Source organism: Medicago truncatula, chromosome 3 (genome assembly GCF_003473485.1).
Source record: "Medicago truncatula cultivar Jemalong A17 chromosome 3, MtrunA17r5.0-ANR, whole genome shotgun sequence".
NCBI lineage: Eukaryota > Viridiplantae > Streptophyta > Magnoliopsida > Fabales > Fabaceae > Medicago > Medicago truncatula.
The window spans coordinates 30,662,098-30,684,826 of NC_053044.1; the positions used below are offsets into that span (position 1 = coordinate 30,662,098).

The following is a 22,729-nucleotide window of genomic DNA, read 5'->3' on the forward strand; positions in this document are numbered from 1 at the left end:
TCAAGTCTATTATGAATATTAATTCAATTAAGCATTTGATTAAAAAAGGAAAACACTTGGGTTACAAACCAAGGTTTATTAAGAAAATATTTTTGGAGTTTTGCATATTTGATTTTTTTGAAAAAAAGATGATTTTTTAAACTAACAGTAAGACTAGCATAACGGCATAACGTCACAAGAAATAAATGTGAAGTGTCAAATAAATTACATCGATTTCCTAATTATACACACTAAATAATACCAATAAAATAAAATGACAAAGTTAAACATGCATGAGATGATTCAAATATACTATATCAATAATATAATGAAAATAAAATAACAAAACGGTAAATAGACAATCAACACGAAGCAAAATATTTTTGTAAACTTTTTAGGAAATTCTAAGCAAAAAAAAGTGCAGAAATTAAAAAACAGTGGTGACAAAAGTAAACAGTAGTGAATTTTAAAAATAGTTGGGCTCAGACTGGATAGATCTAGACCGTCTGATGAATCAGAAGGTCTAGATCTAATCACAGGAAGTATCATCACAGCCACTGGATCAAAGATCCAAGGGTCTAAAAAAAAAAAAACAAAATAGAGAAATACCACAGAAAACACAGTGACCGTCAGATCAAGGATCTAACGGTTCACTCAAAAGGCATACCGTAACTAACACAAAGAGACACACATATAATTAAATGTAGGATGCATCATCGGCCGTTAGATATACGATCTAACGGCCTAGCTTCAAAGGCGTACAGGAAAGCCAAACAGCGGTGCACATAAGATACGTAAGGAAAATAGTAGTATAAATGCTAAAAAAAGAACCAAAAAACACATTACACATAGACTCTTCTCTCTCTAAGTATGTTTTAGAGAGAGAAGATCTGCAACACAAAAGCTTCTTCTCCGATTGCCTTCAATATTCCGGCGCGGTGGCTTGCCGGCCCAACAGGGCGCCGCCGCCACGCCGGCGAACTCAACCGCCTTCTTTTTTAAAACAAAAATACAAATTCTAACTCCTTTTTCTTTCTAAATCCAAATCTCAAATCAAAAACTTCAAACAATAAACACACGGATCAAGATCTACATTTAAACTTCTGAAACAAAACCTCAAAAAAACTTTAGATCTAAGCTTCTATACAGCAACAAATATGAAATACTACCTTAAAGCCTTGCAAAAAGGATGGTTCGGTGAGTTCCTCCCCTGCTCCGGTTCGGTTCAGCCGCGAGCTTTTCCCCTCCGGTTCGGTTTGGCCGCGAGCTTTTCTCCTCCGGTTCGGCTTCTGATTCCTTCTTCGACTTAGTTCGTCACCGATCCAATTGTTTGAGTTGCTTGATATGAACGAGTTGTAATTAGTGAAGAATACGTGAAAGTAAGTTGTTGTTTGTCTCACTGTGTTGATGCAAAGAACAGATCCGCAAGCGAATCACTAGAAAAAAGTGGTTTATATGATATTTGGAATTTAAATGTTCATAGTGTTCTTGCGGTTCATATGAGTTTTTCGTTATTTTGATTCTGAGATTGGGAAAGAGGGTTTGTTGATTTGCGGCTGCCGATCATTGGAGTCTGTGAAAGTTTGTGCGGCCTCCCCCCTTCTCTTTTTTGCAGGTTTGATTTTATAGCATTAGGGTTGAAGAGAAAAAGGAAACAAGTTGCAGAAACAGCAACCATGTACTGGATTTGGAAACAAAATTTTGATCCTATGAATCTGCCTGAATATGAGGCGTATGAAAAAAATATTTTTTTTGGACCCTTGCTGGGATTTTTTGGACTCATTGACATTATAACACAAAAACAGAAAATAAACTAAAAAAGAGTAACTAATTTTAAAATCAAAACTAAAATTAAAACTAATAAAAGATGGAAATTAAATACTGAAATAGAAAGAAAATAAAGAGGGAAGAGGGCCTGACTCGGAATAAAAAAATGAGGTACTTCAAAGTAACCTTTCTGCCGAAATTTCGTCTGAAACGACGAAAATTCCCGACTTTAAAAATATGAATAAAATGGATAAGAATAGAGAAAAGTGGTCAAAATTTGGGGTATGACAGTAAGTTTTTTGGATATTTCTACAAATTTATCCTCATGGAAAATTGTAAAATGGGTTAAAAAAAAAAGTATTTTGTGTGATAAAAACACCTTAAAATTGTGATATTTTTTATTATTAGGACAAAAAATCCTCCAAAATTGTTCTTACGTAGTAAAATTTTTTAGTTAGGTATATTTACCTTTATGTATCCTGGTCTTCTTGCCTTTAATCGTATATTTGTTTTTGTAGGGGATATATTTGTTACCCGTTGAACTAAATCGAATAAAAACTTTATATTGTGTATTGTTTATTTAAGAAGCCAAATATAGTTTTTGTATTGCTAACTTTATTATGTTGACATTGATTTAGATGGAGTGTTTCCTGACAGAGTTGGGGAAATTACTTAAGGAGAAAGTGCTAAACAAGGCAATAGAAAAATCACGCAATATATTTTGCTTCACATGCATTGTTAAAGAATTCAATGAAGAAAAGGATAAGTTGGAAAAAGTAAGGTTAACTATGAGGGAACAATTTCAAGTGGCCACCAATAAAGGAAAAGGTATCAAATCTAATGCTCGATTTTGGGAAGAAAATGCTGAAAAGCTCATTCAAGAGAACACCGAGAGAAAACAAAGTTGGTTTTTTGGATTTTGTCCTGATTGTATTTGGAGATATAAAAGGGGAGAAGACTTGTCGACAAAGACAAAGGAGATTAGAAAACTAATGGAAGTGAAATTTGAAAATGTTGAACTTGATCGTCATCTTCCAGGTGTTGAGCGTTATTCTTCTCAATATTACATTCCTTTTGAAAGCAGAAACTTGAAATACGAAGATCTTTTGGATGCACTAAGAGATGACAGCAATTATATTACTGCATTGCGAGGAATGGGGGGCACAGGAAAAACTACATTGGCAAAAGAAGTGGGTAAACAACTTAAGACATCAGAGCAATTCAATCATGTTATCAAAACCACAGTGTCATTTACTCCTAATATAGAAAAGATTCAAGATGACATTGCTGGATCCTTAGGATTGGAATTGGAGGGCATCAGTTCATCAAACCGACAAAACAAGTTGTGGAGCAGATTAACCAATGGTGAGAAAATTCTGCTGATATTGGATGATGTGTGGGAAAATCTCAATTTTGAGGACATAGGGATTCCAAAGAGTGATAATCACGAAGGATGCAAAGTACTTGTAATCACACGCATTCTGAAGGTATGCAACCAAATGGCAGGTGAAAACATAATTCAACTAGATCTCTTGAAAGAAGAAGAGGCATGGAGTATGTTCAAATTGCATGCTAATCTAACTGATAATTCCTCCCAAAGTATCCTCGAGAAGGGAAGTAAAATTGCAATTGAATGCAAAAGACTACCAATTGCAATTGGTTACTGTCGCTAGCAGTTTGAAGGATGAAAAACGCCTTGAAGAGTGGGATATTTCATTAAAGATCTTACAGAAGCCTGTGTCCATGGGCGATGTTGGTATTGATTTGGTTGATGTTTATAAATGTTTGAAGTTTAGCTATGAATTTCTGAAGGATAAAAAAGCCGAGGGACTTTTCCACTTATGTTCTACATTCCCAGAAGATGCAGAAATTTCAACAGAAGTTCTAACCAGGCTTGGAATAGGAGTTGGCCTTTTTGGGGATGATTATGGTAGTTACAAAGATGCTCGAATTCAAGCAGCTACATCAAAAAATAAACTCCTAGATTGTTATTTATTGTTGGAGACAAAGAAAGGAGATGTGAAAATGCATGACTTGGTTCGTGAAGTAGCTCAATTGATAAGAAAGAATGAGGCTAAGATAGTAAACAAAAGTCAAAAGTCACTGGTTGAAAGCGATAAGAAAATCAAATATTTGATATGCGAAGGAAATCTTAGAGATTTATTTGCAAATAAGTTTGATGGTTCTGAACTTGAGATTCTAATTGGCGACATGGATATGACGGGCTTTTTGCAGATCCCCATTTCATTCTTTAAAAATATTCCAAGGCTTCGTGTTTTGAATTTATCATGCCATAATTCTTATCCTCGTTGTCTATCATTACCACAATCAATGGAGCCATTGTCGAATATTCGTTCTCTATCATTTGCAAAAGTTGTTTTGAGTGACATTTCTGTTTTTGGAGGCCTGCAAAGTCTTGAGACTCTTGAGTTGACTCATTGTGAAATTGATGAACTTCCTCATGAAATTGAAAAACTGAAGAATTTTAGATTGTTGAAGTTGGAAAAGTGTAAAATTAGAAATAATAACCCATTTGAAGTTATCCAAAGATGCCCATCACTTGAAGAATTGTACTTCTTGGATAGTTTCAATGGTTTTTGTAAGGAAATAACCTTACCAACATTGCAAAGGTATCGTCTCAGCGATGTCTCCTATTATCATTATAGGATGAAAGATCCAATATCAAGAGGTGTGTTTTTGAAATGGGATTATTTCTCAGAAGCAACATTGAAGTTTGTGATGGAAACAGCAGAGCTTCTTCATTTGGAAGGAACCGACAAGGGATGGAGAAATCTCATGCCTGGGATTCTTCCTATGGATAATGGTATGAATGATCTAATTGATCTTGTTTTGGAAAATTGTCATCAAATACAGTGCCTGGTAGACACTAAACATATAAAATCTAAAGTACCAAGTGTCTTCTCCAATCTTAAGAACGTGACCTTAAGATCATGTTCTATGTTGGTTTCTGTTTTTGATCTGTCAACTTCTAGAGGCCTGCTGCTATTGGAGAAATTGGAAATAATTGATTGCGAGAAATTGGAAAACATAATTACAACTGATTGTGATAATGATAATAACAATAGTTGCAACTCAATGTTTCCAAATCTGAAATTTCTTTGTATTGAAAAATGTCACCAATTACAATTTATACTTCCATGTCACTCTGCTGGAGACTTTTTGTTACTAGAATCTATCATGATAAGAAGTTGTGACGAGCTGAAGTACATATTTGGCCAACACCAAGATGTTAAACTCGCTTCACTAAAAGAATTGGAGCTTCTTGTTGTGCCAAATTTCATCAACATATTTCCAGAGCCTTCATCCATTAAAGGGTCATCTAATTCCATTTCCAAGCTACAATCAGAATCAGTGAAATCTAATACATTGGCTTGGAGTCAAATATGTTGTTTTGGATACAAATCGAGAGGCAGCACAAGTACTAAAATGCCACTGGTTTCTAAGGATGAACCGAAAGACTGCTCAATCACCCTGGTAACACCATCTCATATTTTCATTTATAGTTTCTGGTTTTAGTTAGTCTATGACAATTTTTCATTTCAATAGATATCTAGCACAAATATCTTATATTTATCGGCCAGACTTTTTTTTTTATATCAAATGTTTATTGGCCAGACTGCTCAAACACATTGCTTTCAATTATTTATTTATTTTTTTGCATAATTTAATATCGGTTTATTTAAAAAAATAATCTAAATTTTTTAATACACACACTAATGTTCAGACGGGCACTCTATTTAAAAAAAAAAGGTTCGGATGGACACTTCATGTTAGTGTATGTGCTCTTTTTGTTGCGCTAACGAAATTATACATGAACAATATTTTTTTTATGAAATTAGTTAAATTTTGATTTAAATTATACGTAGATGTTTCCGATTTCAAATGGTATAAACATGTTTATCTTTTTAAATTATATCAATAATACAACAAATATAATATCAAATTTTATCTCTTTCAATGGCATCAACAATAAAGCATTATTATTGAAAAATTTGTTTACGGATATAATTGGAATAACATAAATCTTACCCAAAGTCTTTTTTTGGTTACATCTTACCTAAAGTCTACTATTTCTTTATAATTGTTTTTATGATATAATTGTTTGTTATGGGAGAGAGATAATGTAGAAAAAAAATTGTTCTTTAAAAAAAATATTTGTTGGAGAAAGAGAGAGTACCTGACAATTGTTATAAAACGTAAAGATAACACACTAAATTTATTGAGGAGAAATTTTATGCAAAAATTAGGAATTTATGGGTGGATTAAATGATGGTATAATAGGAAAAAGTGAAAAAAAAAAAAAATTATTGAAAGATTTAATTTTTTCTTTTAATTTTTATTTTTTCAAAAAAAATATTTTAATATAATTGAAACTTCTATCATTTTTATCGATAAAAACGGTAGCGATAATGCATAATATATACAAAGTCTGATGATGAAATCCTATCCACCACAAAAAAAATAAAAATAATGAAAACGTGAGAGTTTTGAAACTACTATTGTACTATATATTAAAAGTTAAAATGCTTGCATTCCCTTTATTTTCATGCACAATAAGGGATCGTTTGGTTTGATTTCAAGTTCTGATTATATCACAGGAATCGAGCTCATATTATCCTAACATGTGGAAACGTGCTCAATGTTTTTCAACTTCAAGGCTATCACATATCCTGTGCAATATTAAAAAGATGACACTGGCTGATCTTCCAAAGATAAAATCAGTGTTTGTAATGTCAATTGCATTAGAATTGTCATTGGAGTCCTTGACTATTAGAAATTGTGATGAATTGGAGCACATAATAGTAGACATTAAAGATGGCAGTGGTGGAAACAATTGGGGAAACAATGTCTTCCCAAAATTAAAAGAGCTCCTCGTCATTTCTTGTGCGAAATTGGTATACATATTTGGGCACATTGATGCTACTGATCATCACAAAAACCATAATGAGGTGACCCACCTTCATCTTCTACCTTTGGAACGTCTCGTGCTTCTTAATCTCCCAAGTTTAGTCGGCATGTGTACCAAACACTATCGCACAACGATGCCAGCTTTGACAAAAGTTAGACTAGAATGCTCCAAGGTTGATATTACATCTATTGGTGATTTCATCAATCCTAATTATTCCAATAAGGTACCCCACCTGATCTTTCCATTTATTTCTATTAATGTTTGTGAATACATATTTTTTGCTATTTTTTATTCACAATTTCATTAACATGTAGTTTTAAACCCTATTATAAACTTTGAAGCAACCCAAAATAAAATTAAAATATGTGAAAAATTACTAAAGATAATAAAGCATGGTTATTTAAAAGTTAATTTTATACTCTAAATTACATAATCAATAGCAAAATATTTAAATTTAATTATCATTGACATTTAAATTATAAAGAATACCCGTAAAAAAAAACCGTACCCGAGCCCGTACCCTCGAGGGCAACAACTTTAGTGCCTTTCCCCATATCCTATGGGTAATTAAGTGCCCATACCCGCACTTTAATCATGAAAAGACAATAAAAAACACCACAATTGAAATAAAATTATGATAAAAAAAATTCAAATCAACTAATAAAATAGTATAAATCGTAGTATTTAGCCAAATAAAAAACATCCAAAATATCCCTAAAAATAAAAAATAAAAAAAGATATTCTACATCAATTATACGTTAAAAAGTTGCAGTTGCATGTTAAAGTCATAATAAATTGTTACTAAGGTTTTTATTAAGTTGCATTAAGCTGTTTTAGGGTTAGGCTTAAATAGTTATATATATTAATTAATTGTACACAAAAAATAAATAAATTATTTATCATATTATATAAATACATATATGCGGGTTGCGGGGCTGGGTAGTACAGCACCCATACCCATTTAAATTTGTGGGTAATTACCCATACCAAAACCCGGACCCATGAAAGCGGGATTTTACCCTACCCATAGCGGATATTTTTTGCGGATGTCCATAGGATCTGGGTCGTCCTATTGACATCCCTACTAATTAGTTGTACTCACATTCATTTTCAATATTCATATTTATCTTTTCTGATAAAATATAAGGACTATTTAAGTGACTTAGTTTTTCTATCAAGCTAGTATTGTGTTATGCCATATCGTCACTCTTATATTTATGCATGTGTAATTTATTTGCCATTCATTTGTGGCAGGAATTGAGTGCGAACGTGGAGAATTTGTGCTCGTTGGAAATGCTTGAAGTAGAAAATATATGTTTTCTCAAAAACCTTGCAAAGATAATAATTGTGGGATGTGAAAAATTGGAAATTGCTTTCTCTACTTCTATAATAATGTGTCTACCGCAGTTGCTTCATATAAGAATTGAAAAATGCAAAGAGTTGAAGCATATGATTGAAGATGATTTGGAGAATGTATGCTTCCCAAAGCTACGAACTGTTGTTGTAAAAGAGTGCAACATGTTGAAATATGTGTTTCCAATCTCCATATGTAAAGAGCTTCCTGAGCTAGAGGCTCTAATCATAAGAGAATCAGAAGAATTGGAGGAAATATTTGTATGTAAAGGTGATGAGAAAGTCAATATTCCAAAACTGAAATTTGCAGCATTTGTCAACCTTCCAAGCCTCTACCAGACCCAAGGAATTCATTTTCAGGCTGTACAAAATCGTATTGTCCAAAATTGTCAAGAACTCTCTCTGACTAACGCAATAACAGAACACTTTAGAAATAACACATATGATTATATCTCAGGTACAGACTTTGTCCAATATTTTTACATACTAAGGAGGAGTAGATTTAAGGATAATATCCTTTTAAAAACATTTTAACCCTTTTTCTTACCAAGCTCTAGAATGAAAGTATCCACATTTATCTCAAGATCTAATAAATTATTCCCTTTGGTTAAAGGATATAAACAATTGAAGCTTCTAAATTAGAGGTGCACATCCACATGTATGTCTATACAAAAATTAGGCATATAGATAAACAGTGTTGTACATCTTTAAACTAGAAAATGATGATTTGCAATTGAAAGTGGACATTTTGTATTATTACTATGCTTATGAGTTGCTATATTTTGTTTTATTATCATACTTATGAGTTACTATATAATGATGTTAATCTCTATAATATTTTTCTATAGGATGTGAGATATATGGCGATATCTACTGTATAATAGCGGAATCTTTGTCCACCACTTCAGCAACAGAAAATGAGCCACCTGTACCAGTCATTGATCATAAACAAAAGGCATTTCCTCTATTTTTCTCGTATTCATTCTGACACTTTTCCAATGCAGTAATTGAATTATATTTACTACAAACTGAAACATCCTTTAATTTTAAGCAGGGTGTCGAGATAACTGTTGAAGAAGTAACTGCATTAACTAATACCAAGACATTAAAATCCTCAACTCATTCAAAATCACTCAGTTCATCTTCACAGGTGAGTTTATTTTATGTAACTTGAAATTACCATAGCATTGAGTTGGTCAGACTTTGTAGAGAATAAATGAAACGAACATCAAAAGGAAAGCAAGAATTTAATCCAAACGTTCCTGGTTTAGATAAACCTTCAGTACCAAATTAATACTATTGTCAAACCTTTTCTGGTAAAAGTCATAAATAAGGAAAGAAAATGTAGAATGTAAATCTGAAAATACGTTAAGTGATTGTTATAAAGAGGAAAGATCAATTAAGTTAGAAATACGAAAATTATCCTGAATAAATTGTAGCTATTACTTCTTTGGCTTCTTCTACCTCTCCCTCTTAATATTCTTCAGAATACCTTCACTTCCCTTGTTCTGCTTCTATTACAGCTTTAATGCTTTCCATAAATAGATCATCATTATAGGTATATGCTGCCACTTATTTACATTTTCAGGATGAAATCATTCAAGAGGGTTCTACGTCAGGAACAAAGAATGACCAAGATATTCAATTAGTTGATCTTAAACAAAAGGCATTACCCTTTTTACTCTCATGACTCTTTTTCAACAAAGGAATTTAATTATACTACCCACTTAAATATGTTTTTCATTTTGTGCAGAGTGTCAGGCTAAGTATTGAAGATATTGATAATGTAGCCTCTCAGGAAACAACTCAGATTAATAACAATCAAGGTGAAGACTTTTTGGATCAATTTTATTTTCTTATGTTACCTCATCATCCTTTTGATATTATTATTTTACACATGTTCAGTTTCTCTAAGCCCTAATATTAAGGAGCAGTTTCCTATGGATGGTGAAATAACTTCCAAATCAAAACCCCTTCCCAGCATCATATCTCCTATTGCATCTCAGTTTCCTTTAATTCCTTCGAAAGGTATTTTATAGCTTCAATTTATTTTCAATGAACATTGTTTTCTTAAATAATTCAATAAGAACCCAATTTCAACATTTACACAGAATGGTGCTAATCTATATAATTTTTTGCTATATATAGATTTTGATTTGTATTTGCATATGGAGAGTTTATATCAACAATTTCCAGAAGTTTCTAAGGGTCACAGTAATGGTAATGAAAATCAAAGTGCACAAATCACTAAAGAATTTGCAGCCTGGATTAAAGCAGAAGCAGCATCAAGGCACAAGTTGACTTCATCACAGGTCCATACTATTCATATTATCCAAGCTAACCACACCTTAATAAAATCACCTTGAAAATGTCTTCGAATCAAACACATTGTTTTATGTGCACATAAAAATGAAACAAACACCTGAGGTAGAAATCAGTAGCAGGTGCTTGTAAATCTATACCAACAATGAACATAAACATATGCTTTAACTAATTTTGATTTTTATGATATGCAATTAGTTGGAGGTCTCTGCATCAGAAAGATTAGCAGGTGCAACTTTGTCCACCATTTCAGAAACAATCGATGAGCCACCTATACAATTAGTTGCTCCTAAACAAAAGGCATTTCCCTTATTTTCCTAGTATTCTGTTGGACACATTTTCAATGCAGTAATTGAATTATACTACAATCTTAAACATCCTTTTAATAAGCATACCCTCTTCTTCAGTTGTCAATATGCCTGCCACCAAAGACGTTGATATTGGAGACTCCCAGGAAACTATTGGTGAGATTTATTTTTCTTCTTAAAATTATAAGGTTTCTCCTCCCACCATGCCATTACTTTCTTAAACTAAACGATAGTGCTTCCATGAGATTTATAAGCTGAATATAAGTGAATAAGTAAACTCTTGTAGCAATGGAAGACATCAACAAGCTGATCGAGGAAGACCCACTTTTTGCACTTAAGAAGCTTCTTACTGGAGTGCAAAGTTATTCCATTAGAACTTCACTTCAAGAGTTGAAGATTTTGATGGACTCTTCATCAGACCTTGACCATCTTCTATCTAACCAAGATTCCATATTGAATTTGCTTTCACTTCTTCGCCGATTGAATCAGCATCAACGACTCTTACCTTCGAATGTGAAGGAGTTTGTTGAGAAAGTGCAGAACTTCTTCAATGACAACATTATGAGACACACCACTTCTCAACAACTACTCAAGAAGCACAATCAACTTCTTGATTTGGAAACCGAGCTGAGGAACAAACTTAAGAGTGCAACTAGCACACAAACCCACATTGACAGTGAATCTTCAACTGCCAATGCTCAGATACATGATCTCTCTTTACAAATTGATGATTTGAAGTCAGTAGTGAACAAATGTGATGTTCAGAAGCAGAAGTTGAAGGCTGAATGCACTGAATGGGCACTGCAAAGCAAAGAGTTACTCTCTGCACTTGCGTCAACGGAGATCGATGTCATAGAAGCTGACCGTATGAGGAATTTGGCAACAGAAGGCTTTGCTAATTTAAAATCTTCCTTTCCTACAATTTAGGAAGAACTAGATATATACCTGCACACAAAAATAAGTTGGGGCGTTGTAATTATTGTTTTTCTTAATGCCGTGTTTTTTTTGTACGCCTAGTGCTGCACTCTTTTTTCCTTCACCTGGTTTTATCCCATTGGGTTTTACAGGTAAGGTTTTTAATGAGGCAGTTGTATCACACTGTTATTCCCTTGTGTAATATTTGATTGTCTTAGTCCCCAAGTTTGTATTCTTTTTAATCTTAATTTTAATCATATGATTTGGAGTTCCCCAGATGACATAGGTGGTAGGATTGTGATGCCAATATAATTGGATGTCTTTTTTGCCAATAATACACTCTTTAGCAACTAACGTTTATAATTGTACATTGTTTGTAACCAATATTGTCATAGGGTGGTGACATTACGAGAAGATCACCTTTCAGAAGAAAAACCACATGCATCATAACTTTCTATGACAACACCTGATCATTGAAATTCTCTAACTATAAAAGCTCTAATAATAAATCTAATATGAACAACCGACCGATGAAAAGGAAAAAAAAAAAAACTGTAGCATTAATGTCAATGGGTATATTCGCACATTCTAGGCGTAAGATCACAAAAACAGGTTAAATATGTAATATGGAAACTATAGGTTTAAATGAAGTTTTGGTCCCTCTATTTTGTAAAATTCCAATACTAATTTCTAACTATTATTGAGTTTTTTCCCTCTATTATTAGTTGCACTGATTTCCTGTGTTCTAATTTTGACAGATAGAGACTGACCATGTAACTCATCTAATATAGTTTATCTTCTAAGCTCAGTGGCTCCAAGAAACTCGACATCGAACTTTGTTGACTTTGTTAACATTGGAGTATGAAATGCTTGTGAAATTGTAATAAACTTATTTAATATGAGCTAGCTTTATTCTTTCATAACATGAGATCCATTTTGCTTCCTTGATCTGCTAGTTGAACCTAGGGGTGGCAATTAGATCCATGAAATCCATATCCATCCATAATTATGTCCCGCTTATGTTGATCATTTATGGACTGATACAGTTCCACAAACATATTCTAGCATTTCAATGTGTCAAATGGGTTGTCAGCTAATTCTTTTCATTTGTTGTGCATTATTTTTCTACCAAGTAAAGTATTTGTTGATATTAGCTTTAAATTTGTGGTCTCGAAGAACAGAAAAATCGTGACACGATTTTGGCATCGTGACACGATTTCAAGGTGCCGTGAGCTTGTTTGCAGAACACCAAATCGTGGCACGATCTTGGGAAATCGTGACACGATTCAGAAACTTGCTCGTTAAGTATCACTGATAAGGACTGGTCATACCTTGGGACGGACGCAAATCGTGACACGATTTGGAAATCGTGGCACGATTGCTTCAGAGGAAGGCTAATATATATTGTGTTCTTGTGCAGATTTGAGAGAGAGTGATGGGATAAAACCGCAAGTGCACGGTCTTACCGAAGTAGTATGAAAAGAGTATCGTTCCGACAGGGAGTTATGAATTCAATCAACTTTAGATAATGATTAGACTAAAGGTTTATAAGATAGAAAAGTTCGGGTTTTTAATTAAAAGAAAATAAAAGAAAAGATAAAAGCCTTGGAATTATTGGTTCATCCTAATGACAAGTCCTTCACAAACCAAACTATTAAACTTATAACCTTATGTTAGACCTAATTTCTCAAGACAGTTTCTCTTTTGTTCCTCTAGCAACCAAGCCTATTTCGCTGACTTGATTACTATTAGATTTTGGTTCCTCTAACAACCAAGCCTATTTCGCTGACTTGATCATTATTAGTTCCCTTGAAGATCGAAACTATATGTCTCAAAGATTGTAAAGACTATTTCGCTGCCTTTACAATCTTTGTCTAAATTCACTTGTTCGAATATCAAAGCTCCACTTTCGTTTTATGAATTGATATTTGAGATGATGGATAAACAATTATCAAATCCTCCACTTTCGTTTCCACAGTTTGATAATGGTTGATCCATGTTAAAGCGGTGAATTTAGATAATGAATTAGGGTTACATAAGATTAAGGTTTAAAGCTTGGTTTGATTAGGATTATGTCATTAGACTTATCCAACAATCCCAAGACAAGAGAAGTCTACTCACTGACGTTCATCGTAGACAAGGAGAAGAAGAGAGAAAGCATAAAGATAAATAACAAGAAAGTAAAATGAACTTTTATTAGAAAGACAATTGTCACATATTGTATTCCAAGAAAAGATGAATATTTGTGATGGATGGCTACTCTATTTATAGCATTTATTCGACTTAAAATCTAAGCTATTACATTCGGGCTAAAAATAGAGTAGCTTAAAATCTAAGCAAAAGCAGCAAAAGCAACTCTGGAGGGTGGCACGGCCGTGCCAATGCTAGCACGGGCCGTGCCAAGCTTCTGACTTTAGGGGAGACATATTTTGTCTTCCAATCTTTGTATTTTCGTACCGAATCAGCTCCAAGTCCCTTTCTTTTGCTCCAAGACTCAATCCATCCAATATTCATTCCTGAAATATAATAAAATGCAATTTGTAGAAAACTATCTTAAAAGGGAAAAAATATTAATATAAAATAAACTAAAATCTAATTAAAACTAAACTAAATCACTACTACAAAATACCCCCTTTTATAGCATTAATTTTTGAGTTTAATAGCGCTTCTGAAGCGCTAAGAAAGCCCCCGCTATAATAGGTCAGAACCCTATAATAGCGCTTTTAAAACGCTATTAAATAGAAATGCTTCAATAGCGCTTTTAGAAAAGTGCTAATATAGCCTTATTCTGTTGCTATTAAAGTATTTTTCTAACAGCCATTTCTTAGCGCTTTCTGAGAAGTGCTATTGTATCCTTTCTACTCAAACTGGCGGGTCTTAGTGTTTTACTGAAAGCGCTAATAAAAGTTGTTTTTTATTTTTATTATTAAATTAAATCTACAACCAAAAATCCTATAATTAAATCTACACTCTAAAATGCTATAATAAAATACTGAAATATAAATATAGCAAATTTCATACATGATAATCTCATTACAAATTGATCATAAACTTAATTACAAATGTCATAATATTATTAATAAAAACAACTAAAAATATATAACTAAATTAAAATTACCCACTAAAAAATTCACAAAGTTAGAATGATGAATGGAAACCTTACAACACCAAACCATCTATAGACAAGAAACAAAGGGCACACCAACAAATGCAAAATGATTCAGATTTTTGTAGAACAACAAAACTAATAGAACAAAAATTGAAACAGGGGCTAGATTACATTCAAAAACCTTCTAATTGATAATGAAGCAGATATGATCTAATCTGATTATGGGCAGAAACAAGCGCATCACAACAACCTGCAAACTCGCAAGAAACCAAGATCCCAGTTAGCGGAAAACTCCTAAACCAGATCAACCTTAGATAGACTTAATCACCAAGGCTTAGTCAAAGTCAATTGATTCACAAACTTCTCTAATAAAAAAAGTCATAGATAGGTTCTGCTTGTACAAGTCATAAAAATTTGGATGTAAATGTCTAAAAGCCTAAAGTTTAGTTATGCTTAAGCAATATAATATTCAAATACACCAAAGAACTCTCCTAGTGACACAAAGTAAAAGGCTAACAAAAGAACAAAGGCACATGTACTTCATGAAGGAGACCAACATATGAAACTAAGTTTTGTTAAAAAAAAAAAATATGAAACTAACCTTGTTCAGAAGTAAAAGGCATGCTATTTCTATTCCTTGATTTTCAATTCATATTGTCTAGTTGGTTCATAATTTACAATATTTCAAGAAATTTCTAACAAGGTCCTTAGATAATAAACCGATTATATATATATATATATATATATATGAAAAGTAGCCACTACCGCAAAAAAACACCAAACATGAGAGGACTCATGACAAGCGATCCAACGTTTACTCAATAGATCTACCTCCAGCATATTCTCATGTGTCGTATGGAATGAAAAATAACTCAGAGTACTCAAATGCATATAGAATCAACTTAAAATCAAAAGAATCTCAGTTGACAAACAATACAATACAAAACACTCAAACATTATTTAATTCATTGTTTGTCTATTAACCTGTCAAACTATCCAGTTCCAATACAAAAATTTCAACAGCCTAATCTTGTGTTGAGCTAAATATAATCAAGAATGATATCATATCATATGGTATACCAATACACTGAAGTACCCGAATTCGGTACTTGCAAATTGGTTTGCGGTTCTCTACGTAGTACACGAATTATGTAACTATGTCCAATACCAAACCAAAGAAAAAAGCAAACAGAAACATAACATAAGACAGATGACAAAATTGGAGATGTATTGATGTGGTGAACCTTCTTAATAACGAAGGATATAGTATATATGTTGATAATAATATGGCATCAGGTGCTTGTTTATACACTTAGCAACATAGAATGAAAATTGGATAGACATATGTAATATATAAGAAAAGCAACGACTTGTTTTCTTTCTTCCATATATTACTTTAATAAACTTCATGATCACACTCATCTATAATTTATATAATTAGTTGTATACTCACACTCACTTGACAGCATGGGAATAGAACAGCCAATTAACAAAACAAATAATGATACTTATATAAAAACAAGACTAGAGTCACATGACAAATTACACACAATATCAATGAAAAAGGACACATCCGAAAGCTGATTTCCCTAACCAAAACCAAAGTTAATAAGTCATGCTATAAGCTACAACAAGAGATTACAATTTGGTTGTATTTTTAATTATTTTTTGAATATTTTTTTTTTTGTAGTTTTTAGGAACAATAAACACAATTATTCTAAATGTGAGTGACCAACAAAGTTTTGTATTTTTTGAACATACCAGCTATCGATTTCCAGCTGGGGTTTTGAACCAAGCTTCCTTGCACACTCCCAATGTTCCATTCTCATCATCCCCATTCGAGGCCCATATACCATGCTCATGTAAATTTGTCACAAAAGCCACAACTGAAATAAAAGCATATTCACAAAATCCAAATCAAATTGCAGACAAAGTAGTAAAATCAAAAGCAAATAAATGAAGGAGAAGATGATTGGAACCTTAGATGATTGGATCTCTTCCAAACACTAAAACGCAACAACCATATCCTTGATCCACGGACACACATAACCACTCCAACCTTCTGGCTCCAAATTAAAATCCGCAAAGTGCAGTTTCACCTTCAACGTGATAGATCCCGCTTCCGACGACACCACCGCTTGATCTCGTACCTTCTACTTTCAAGAGTTTAGATCTGAGACGCCATTGACGAGTTTTAGAGAGAGAGGATAAGGAGTTTGCACTGAGACTAAACTTATACACATAGTGGTGGGGATAAGGAGTTATGGGTTGCCGTCGAGAGATACGAGGGCGTTGGGCGAGTTCTGGGTTGGATGAAGTTTGGTGAGAGATGGATTATGGGTTCGACTAAGATGAAGGGTTTTGGGTTGGATTGAGTGTTTTTATTTTTCTGAATGAGTGGTATACTATATTCTTTTTATCTTAATCGAAAATATTTTTTTTATTTTATTGATTCTATTGATAGTGGTCTACTATAGTGTTTTAGGAAAGCGCTAATTAAGGGTAGTTGATTAATAGCGTTTTTATGAGAACGCTATCTAAAGGGTTTAGAATAATAGCGTTTTCTGAAAAGTGCTAACTAAGGGTAGTTGATTAATAGCGTTTTTATGAGAACGCTATCTAAAGGGTTCAGAATAATAGCGTTTTCTGAAAAGCGCTAAAGTAGGTCTGTTTGTTGCATTTTTAATAGCGTTTTCGAGATAACGCTATTAAAGTGGTGCTATTAAAAGACAAAATTGTAGTAGTACATATAAAAACAGATAATAAATAACTCATCAAACTCCCCCACACTTGAATCTTTGCTTGTCCTCAAGCAAAAGGCATAAACATAGTAGCAAAAATAGTTATATCAAATGACAATTCAATTAAAGCACATGTCTCCTCAAGGGCTTAAATCCCAAATGTACACTAATCACAAACTCAAGCATTTCTTGTAATTTTTATTCAACCCAACGATCAAGTTTCAAGTGAGTGTGTGTGTGAAGTCCAACCCTTTTCTTGCTCCTGTATAAGATAGGCATTATGATGAAACATGGTCTAATCCTAGCACTAAACTAACCAAAAAAGATTCCTTCTATAATTCATATAAGAGAGATGAGAGTATTTGAGAATCTTTGTTCTTTGCCATTTGCACATTTAAGTTCTTTATTTAAGGAACAACATCTTCACGTAGGAAGTCGGAGGGCCTACCCCCTTCCCCAATCTAGATTCAATGGTATCCCTTAAAACATTATCTTCACGTAGGAAGTCGGAGGGCCTACCCCCTTCCCCAATCTAGATTCAATGATGCTTTTTAAGGATTTTCTTCAAGATAACAATCATCTTCACGTAGGAAGTCGGAGGGCCTACCTCCTTCCCCAATCTAGATTCAATGATGAGATCTTGGAATTAATTTGGCTTTTTGGCTTTTTATGAACTCCCTTATACTAACTTATACTACTGGCACTTTGAGAATCTTTAAAGGTTAATGCACCACTAAGATTAAAACGCGTTTCCTTAAAATACCTATTCATATATTTACTCAAGGGAAGCAACTTTGTGTTTTTCTCATTGGAGAATTTTATTCACTTTAAAACAAGATGTGGGTATATCAAGAAGACTTAAAACACAAGAGTTTGCTTTTATGTACAAGAATCAATCAAATAAGAGGAGACAATGACATTTTTTTTGTGTCATGATATTTTCAATGAAAATTAGCTACTTAACCATGCCTTTTACAATAAAACAAAACAAAAGAATAAAGTTCAAGGGAGTTTGGAAACACTACGACTAAAGACACTTTATCAGGCTCCCCCCACACTTAGGAGAAGCATTGTCCTCAATGATTCAAAATAAGAGAAATAAAGAAGAAGAAGAAGAAGAAGAAGAAAAAGAAGAAGAAGAAGAAGAAGGAGGAGGAGGAGGATGAGTAGTAAGAGAAGAAAGGAAGAGGAAAGCTCACATTTTTCATTGAGTTCTATAGGGAGGACCTTGGAGGTGAAAATGGTGCATCATGTTCCGAAGCATTTGGTTATTTTCTTCGGATATGCGGTTGCCCCTTAGGACATAATTCCTTAGTCCCGACAATTCAACACCTTGCCTTAGTTGCTTGGTGCTTATCCTCTCGGCCTCGGTATGCGTCCATGCCCATCTTGCATTTTCATTTGTTTATCCGGCATCATGGTCATGGTACTCCTCATCATGGTACAATTGTGCACCTTCCACTTCTTGGTGCAAATGTGCATCTTCCTCGCCTTCATTATCGTGTTCTTCATGTACCTTTGGATCATCAACAACATACAACAAATTTTCTTCCACCTCGGTGTTAGTCCGAGATGGGTTAGAAAGTTTAATCAAAATAGGCACATTGAGTTTGAGTGCGTAGGACATGGGTGGATGGGGCTTAATGAAGTTCATAAAGATAAGGGTCTCTATGTTAAGCCTATTGTTTCCCTCAATTTTGGTAATCCCTTGGTCCTCACCCACGCCCAATTGCCTAGCTATGAATGTGATGATACCACCCACAACTATCTCTCCCCTACTATCAAACCTATTACCGTCATGGGAAAGGTAATCAAGCAAGTAAAAGCATGTGTTAACGGGGTGGTTGTTAAGCATGGCCCACGACATGAAGAGTTCATCCGTCCTAGTGTTCCCCAATTCGGTCCTACCCCAAATAGTGCAAGTCATTACCCTTTGAAGGTACCTAAGCACCGGGTTGTGAATATGGCTAGTTTTGTTTGAACGTGTGTTAAATTGCCTAAGGTCGGTGATATGTTCCCAAAAAGGTGGCGGGTTGATAGTCAATGATAAGTCATTTATATACTATTTTAATATGCTTTTTAGTTTAGTTTTATTTAGATTTTATATAATTTTATATTAGTATTATTTCCTTTTTAGGATAGTTTACTTTAAATTCCAATTTATTATATTTTAGGGAAGAATATTGGATGGATCGAGTCTTGGAGCAAAAGAAAGGGATTTGGAGCAAATTGGACACGAAAATATGAAGATTGGGAGACATATTTGTCTCCCACAAGTCAGAAGCCTGGCACGGCCTGTGCTAGCCTTGGCACGGCCTGTGCTAGCCTTGGCACGGCCGTGCCACCCTCCAGAAGACCTTTTGCTGCTTTTGCTTGGGCTCTAAGCTATTCTATTTTGGCGCACAATCTACCGTGGAATATTCTTGGAATATACTTGCTTAGATTTTAAGTCAATTGTGTACTATAAATAGAGTAGCTAGCCATCACAAATATTCATCTTTACTTGGAATACAATAAGTGACAATTGCTTTTCTAATTAAAGTTCTTTTCTTTTCCTTTATTTTCTTCTCTTTTACTTTTATGCTTTCTCTCTTCTCCCCCATGTCTACGATGAACATGAGTGAGTAGACTTCTTCTTGTCTTGAGATTGTTGGATAAGTCTAAATGACATAATCCTAATCAAACCAAGCCCTAAGCCTTAATCTTAGGTAACCCTAATTTCTTATCTGGATTCACCGTCTTAACATGGATCAACCATTATCAAACTGTGGAAATAAAAGTGGAGGGTTTGATAATTGTTTATCCATTATTCCAAATATCAATTCATAAAACGAAAGTGGAGCTTTGATATTCGAACAAGTGAATTCAGACAAGGATTGCAAAGTCAGCGAAATAGGCTTTGCAATCTTTGAGACATATAGTTTCGATCTTCAAGGGAACTAATAACAATCAAGTCAGCGAAATAGGCTTGGTTGTTAGAGGAACCAAAATCTAATAGTAATCAAGTCAGCGAAATAGGCTTGGTTGCTAGAGGAACATAAGAGAAACTGTCTTGAGAAATTAGGTCTAACATAACATTATAAGCTTATGGTTTTGGTTTGAGAAGGACTTGTTATTTAGATGAAACCAATGATCCCAAGGCTCTTTTATTATATTGATTTTCAACCGTTTAAAAACCCCCAGCTACAATTCTCTTCTCTCTTCTAATAATCATCTCTAAAGGTTAATTAAATTGAATTACTCCCTGTCGGAACGATACTCTTTTATACTACTTCGGTAAGACCGTGCACTTGCGGTTTTATCTCATCAAGTTTTTGGCGCCGCTGCCGGGGAGTAAACTAATTTGATTAACTCTTTCTTTGTGATTAGAACTCTCTTCTCTTCCTCTTTTCTTCTATTTCTTTCTTTTGTTTTACCACTAAACTTCTTGGGTTCTCGGTTTCTTATGCGAAGAAGTAAAAGTCTCGGAGAATTTATTCCTGAGATCGAAAGATTTTTGCATAAGAAAAAGAGAGAGGCACAAAATAATACCGCTATGGCTGAACGCACTCTCAAAGAGTATGCTACTCCTTCAACGGAAGAGCCACAAGCTATTATCGTGTACCCAACGGTTGCGGGTAATAACTTCGAAATCAAGCCTGCACTACTCAATTTAGTGCAGCAAAACCAGTTTTCTGGATCACCCACTGAGGATCCAAATCTCCATATTTCTTCCTTCCTTAGACTCAGTGGCACCATAAAAGAGAACCAAGAAGCCGTAAGACTTCATCTCTTTCCCTTTTCCTTAAGGGATAGAGCTAGCGCTTGGTTCCATTTCCTAGAAGTCGGTTCCATTACTTCATGGGACGATATGAGGCGAGCATTCCTCGCCTGATTTTTCCCCCCCATCTAAAACAGCTAAGCTTAGAGACCAAATTACGCGTTTCAATCAAAAAGATGGGGAGTCTCTCTATGAGGTGTGGGAGCGTTTCAAGGAAATGCTTAGACTTTGTCCCCACCATGGCCTAGAGAAGTGGCTTATAGTCCACACGTTTTATAATGGCTTGTCATATACCACTAAGATGTCTGTTGATGCAGCTGCAGGTGGAGCTCTAATGAACAAAAACTACACGGAGGCTTATGCTTTGATTGAGGACATGGCTCAAAATCACTATCAATGGACCAACGAAAGAGCCGTCATCACTCCTACTCCTTCTAAGAAAGAGGCAGGTATATACGAAGTCTCTGAATATAACCACCTTGCTGCTAAGGTTGAGGCATTAACCCAAAAATTGAAAAACTTAATGTTAATGCTGCCCCACCTTCTTCTGCATCCCCTACTTGTGAAGTCTGTGGTATAACTGGTCATACAGGTGTTAATTGTCAGTTAGGTAGTGCTGCCAATATTGAGCAACTGAATTACGCTCAATACAACCAAGGAATGAGGCCAAATCAAAATTTTTACAAAAATCCTCAAGGTTCCTATGGACAAACAGCACCACCTGGCTATACAAACAACCAGAGAGTAGCTCAGAAATCTAGTCTGGAAATACTGTTGGAAAATTGCATGATGAATCCAAATAAATAACTTCAAGAGTTAAAAAACCAAACAGGATCTCTGAACGACTCTCTCTCCAAGCTCAATACCAAGGTTGATTCCATCGCCACACACACCAAAATGCTTGAGACCCAAATCTCCCAAGTGGCCCAACAAGTGGCCACCTCTTCTCAAACACCAGGAGTCTTTCCTGGTCAAACTAAAACAAACCCCAAAGCCCATGTCAATGCCATTTCTCTTGGGGGCAGTAAGTTAGAAGAGACTATCACCAGAGCCAAAAGTGTCAAGGGAGAGAGTGTTAAGCTTCTAGGTGAGAAGGATGCGATAAAAACACCGCTTGATAAGAACAAGACCCTTAACCCATTAAGGCTCACTAAGCTCAACTTGGAGGCCCAATTTGCTAAATTCTTAAACATACTTAAAAGGATTTGCATTAAGATCCCCTTTGCTGAAGCTTTATCTCGTATGCCTCTATACGCCAAATTTTTAAAAGAAATTTTTTCAAAGAAAAAGGCTATAGATCACAAAGAGACAATAGCTTTAACTAGGGAAAGTAGTGCAATCGTCAAAAAGCAACCCCAAAAGCTTAGAGATCTAGGTAGTTTTGCCATCCCTTGTGTGATAGGAAAAGAAACCGTTGACAAGGCCTTGTGTAACTTAGGGGCTAATGTAAGTTTGTTGCCTTTATCCCTTTTCAAAAGGATGGGAATAGGAGAGCTTAAACCTACCGAGATGATCTTAAAATTAGAAGATCGTTCTACTATCCCT

At 34.4% G+C, this 22,729-nt stretch overlaps 3 protein-coding genes, 1 long non-coding RNA gene and 1 other non-coding gene across 5 annotated transcripts; 3 read left to right on the forward strand and 2 right to left on the reverse strand.

Moving 5' to 3' along the window:
• The first annotated feature begins 2,534 nt into the window (after positions 1–2,534).
• Positions 2,535–5,283, forward strand: LOC120579594 (probable disease resistance protein At1g61300). Its single transcript, XM_039832047.1, has 2 exons — positions 2,535–3,252; positions 3,347–5,283. Exons 1-2 carry the CDS (start codon positions 2,535–2,537, stop codon positions 5,281–5,283), a joined length of 2,655 nt encoding a protein of 884 aa, XP_039687981.1.
• A 3,786-nt stretch (positions 5,284–9,069) lies between these two features.
• On the forward strand, positions 9,070–10,732 carry LOC25491040 (uncharacterized). Its single transcript, XM_039832363.1, has 6 exons — positions 9,070–9,179; positions 9,618–9,678; positions 9,799–9,855; positions 9,935–10,057; positions 10,178–10,341; positions 10,550–10,732. Exons 4-6 carry the CDS (start codon positions 9,970–9,972, stop codon positions 10,670–10,672), a joined length of 375 nt encoding a protein of 124 aa, XP_039688297.1. The 5' UTR covers positions 9,070–9,179; positions 9,618–9,678; positions 9,799–9,855; positions 9,935–9,969; the 3' UTR covers positions 10,673–10,732.
• Positions 10,733–10,738: 6 nt separating this feature from the next.
• LOC120579690 (uncharacterized) lies at positions 10,739–11,757 on the forward strand. The gene is made up of 2 exons (XM_039832362.1): positions 10,739–10,815; positions 10,946–11,757. Exons 1-2 carry the CDS (start codon positions 10,767–10,769, stop codon positions 11,584–11,586), a joined length of 690 nt encoding a protein of 229 aa, XP_039688296.1. The 5' UTR covers positions 10,739–10,766; the 3' UTR covers positions 11,587–11,757.
• A 2,810-nt stretch (positions 11,758–14,567) lies between these two features.
• Positions 14,568–17,131, reverse strand: LOC25491041 (uncharacterized). The gene is made up of 3 exons (XR_003010008.2): positions 16,663–17,131; positions 16,445–16,569; positions 14,568–14,933 (listed from the first exon to the last, which is right to left on the reverse strand). It is a non-coding gene; the product is annotated as an uncharacterized lncRNA (long non-coding RNA).
• Positions 17,132–21,323: 4,192 nt separating this feature from the next.
• Positions 21,324–21,430, reverse strand: LOC120579779 (small nucleolar RNA R71). Its single transcript, XR_005645524.1, has one exon. It is a non-coding gene; the product is annotated as a small nucleolar RNA R71 (small nucleolar RNA).
• Positions 21,431–22,729: the final 1,299 nt, after the last annotated feature.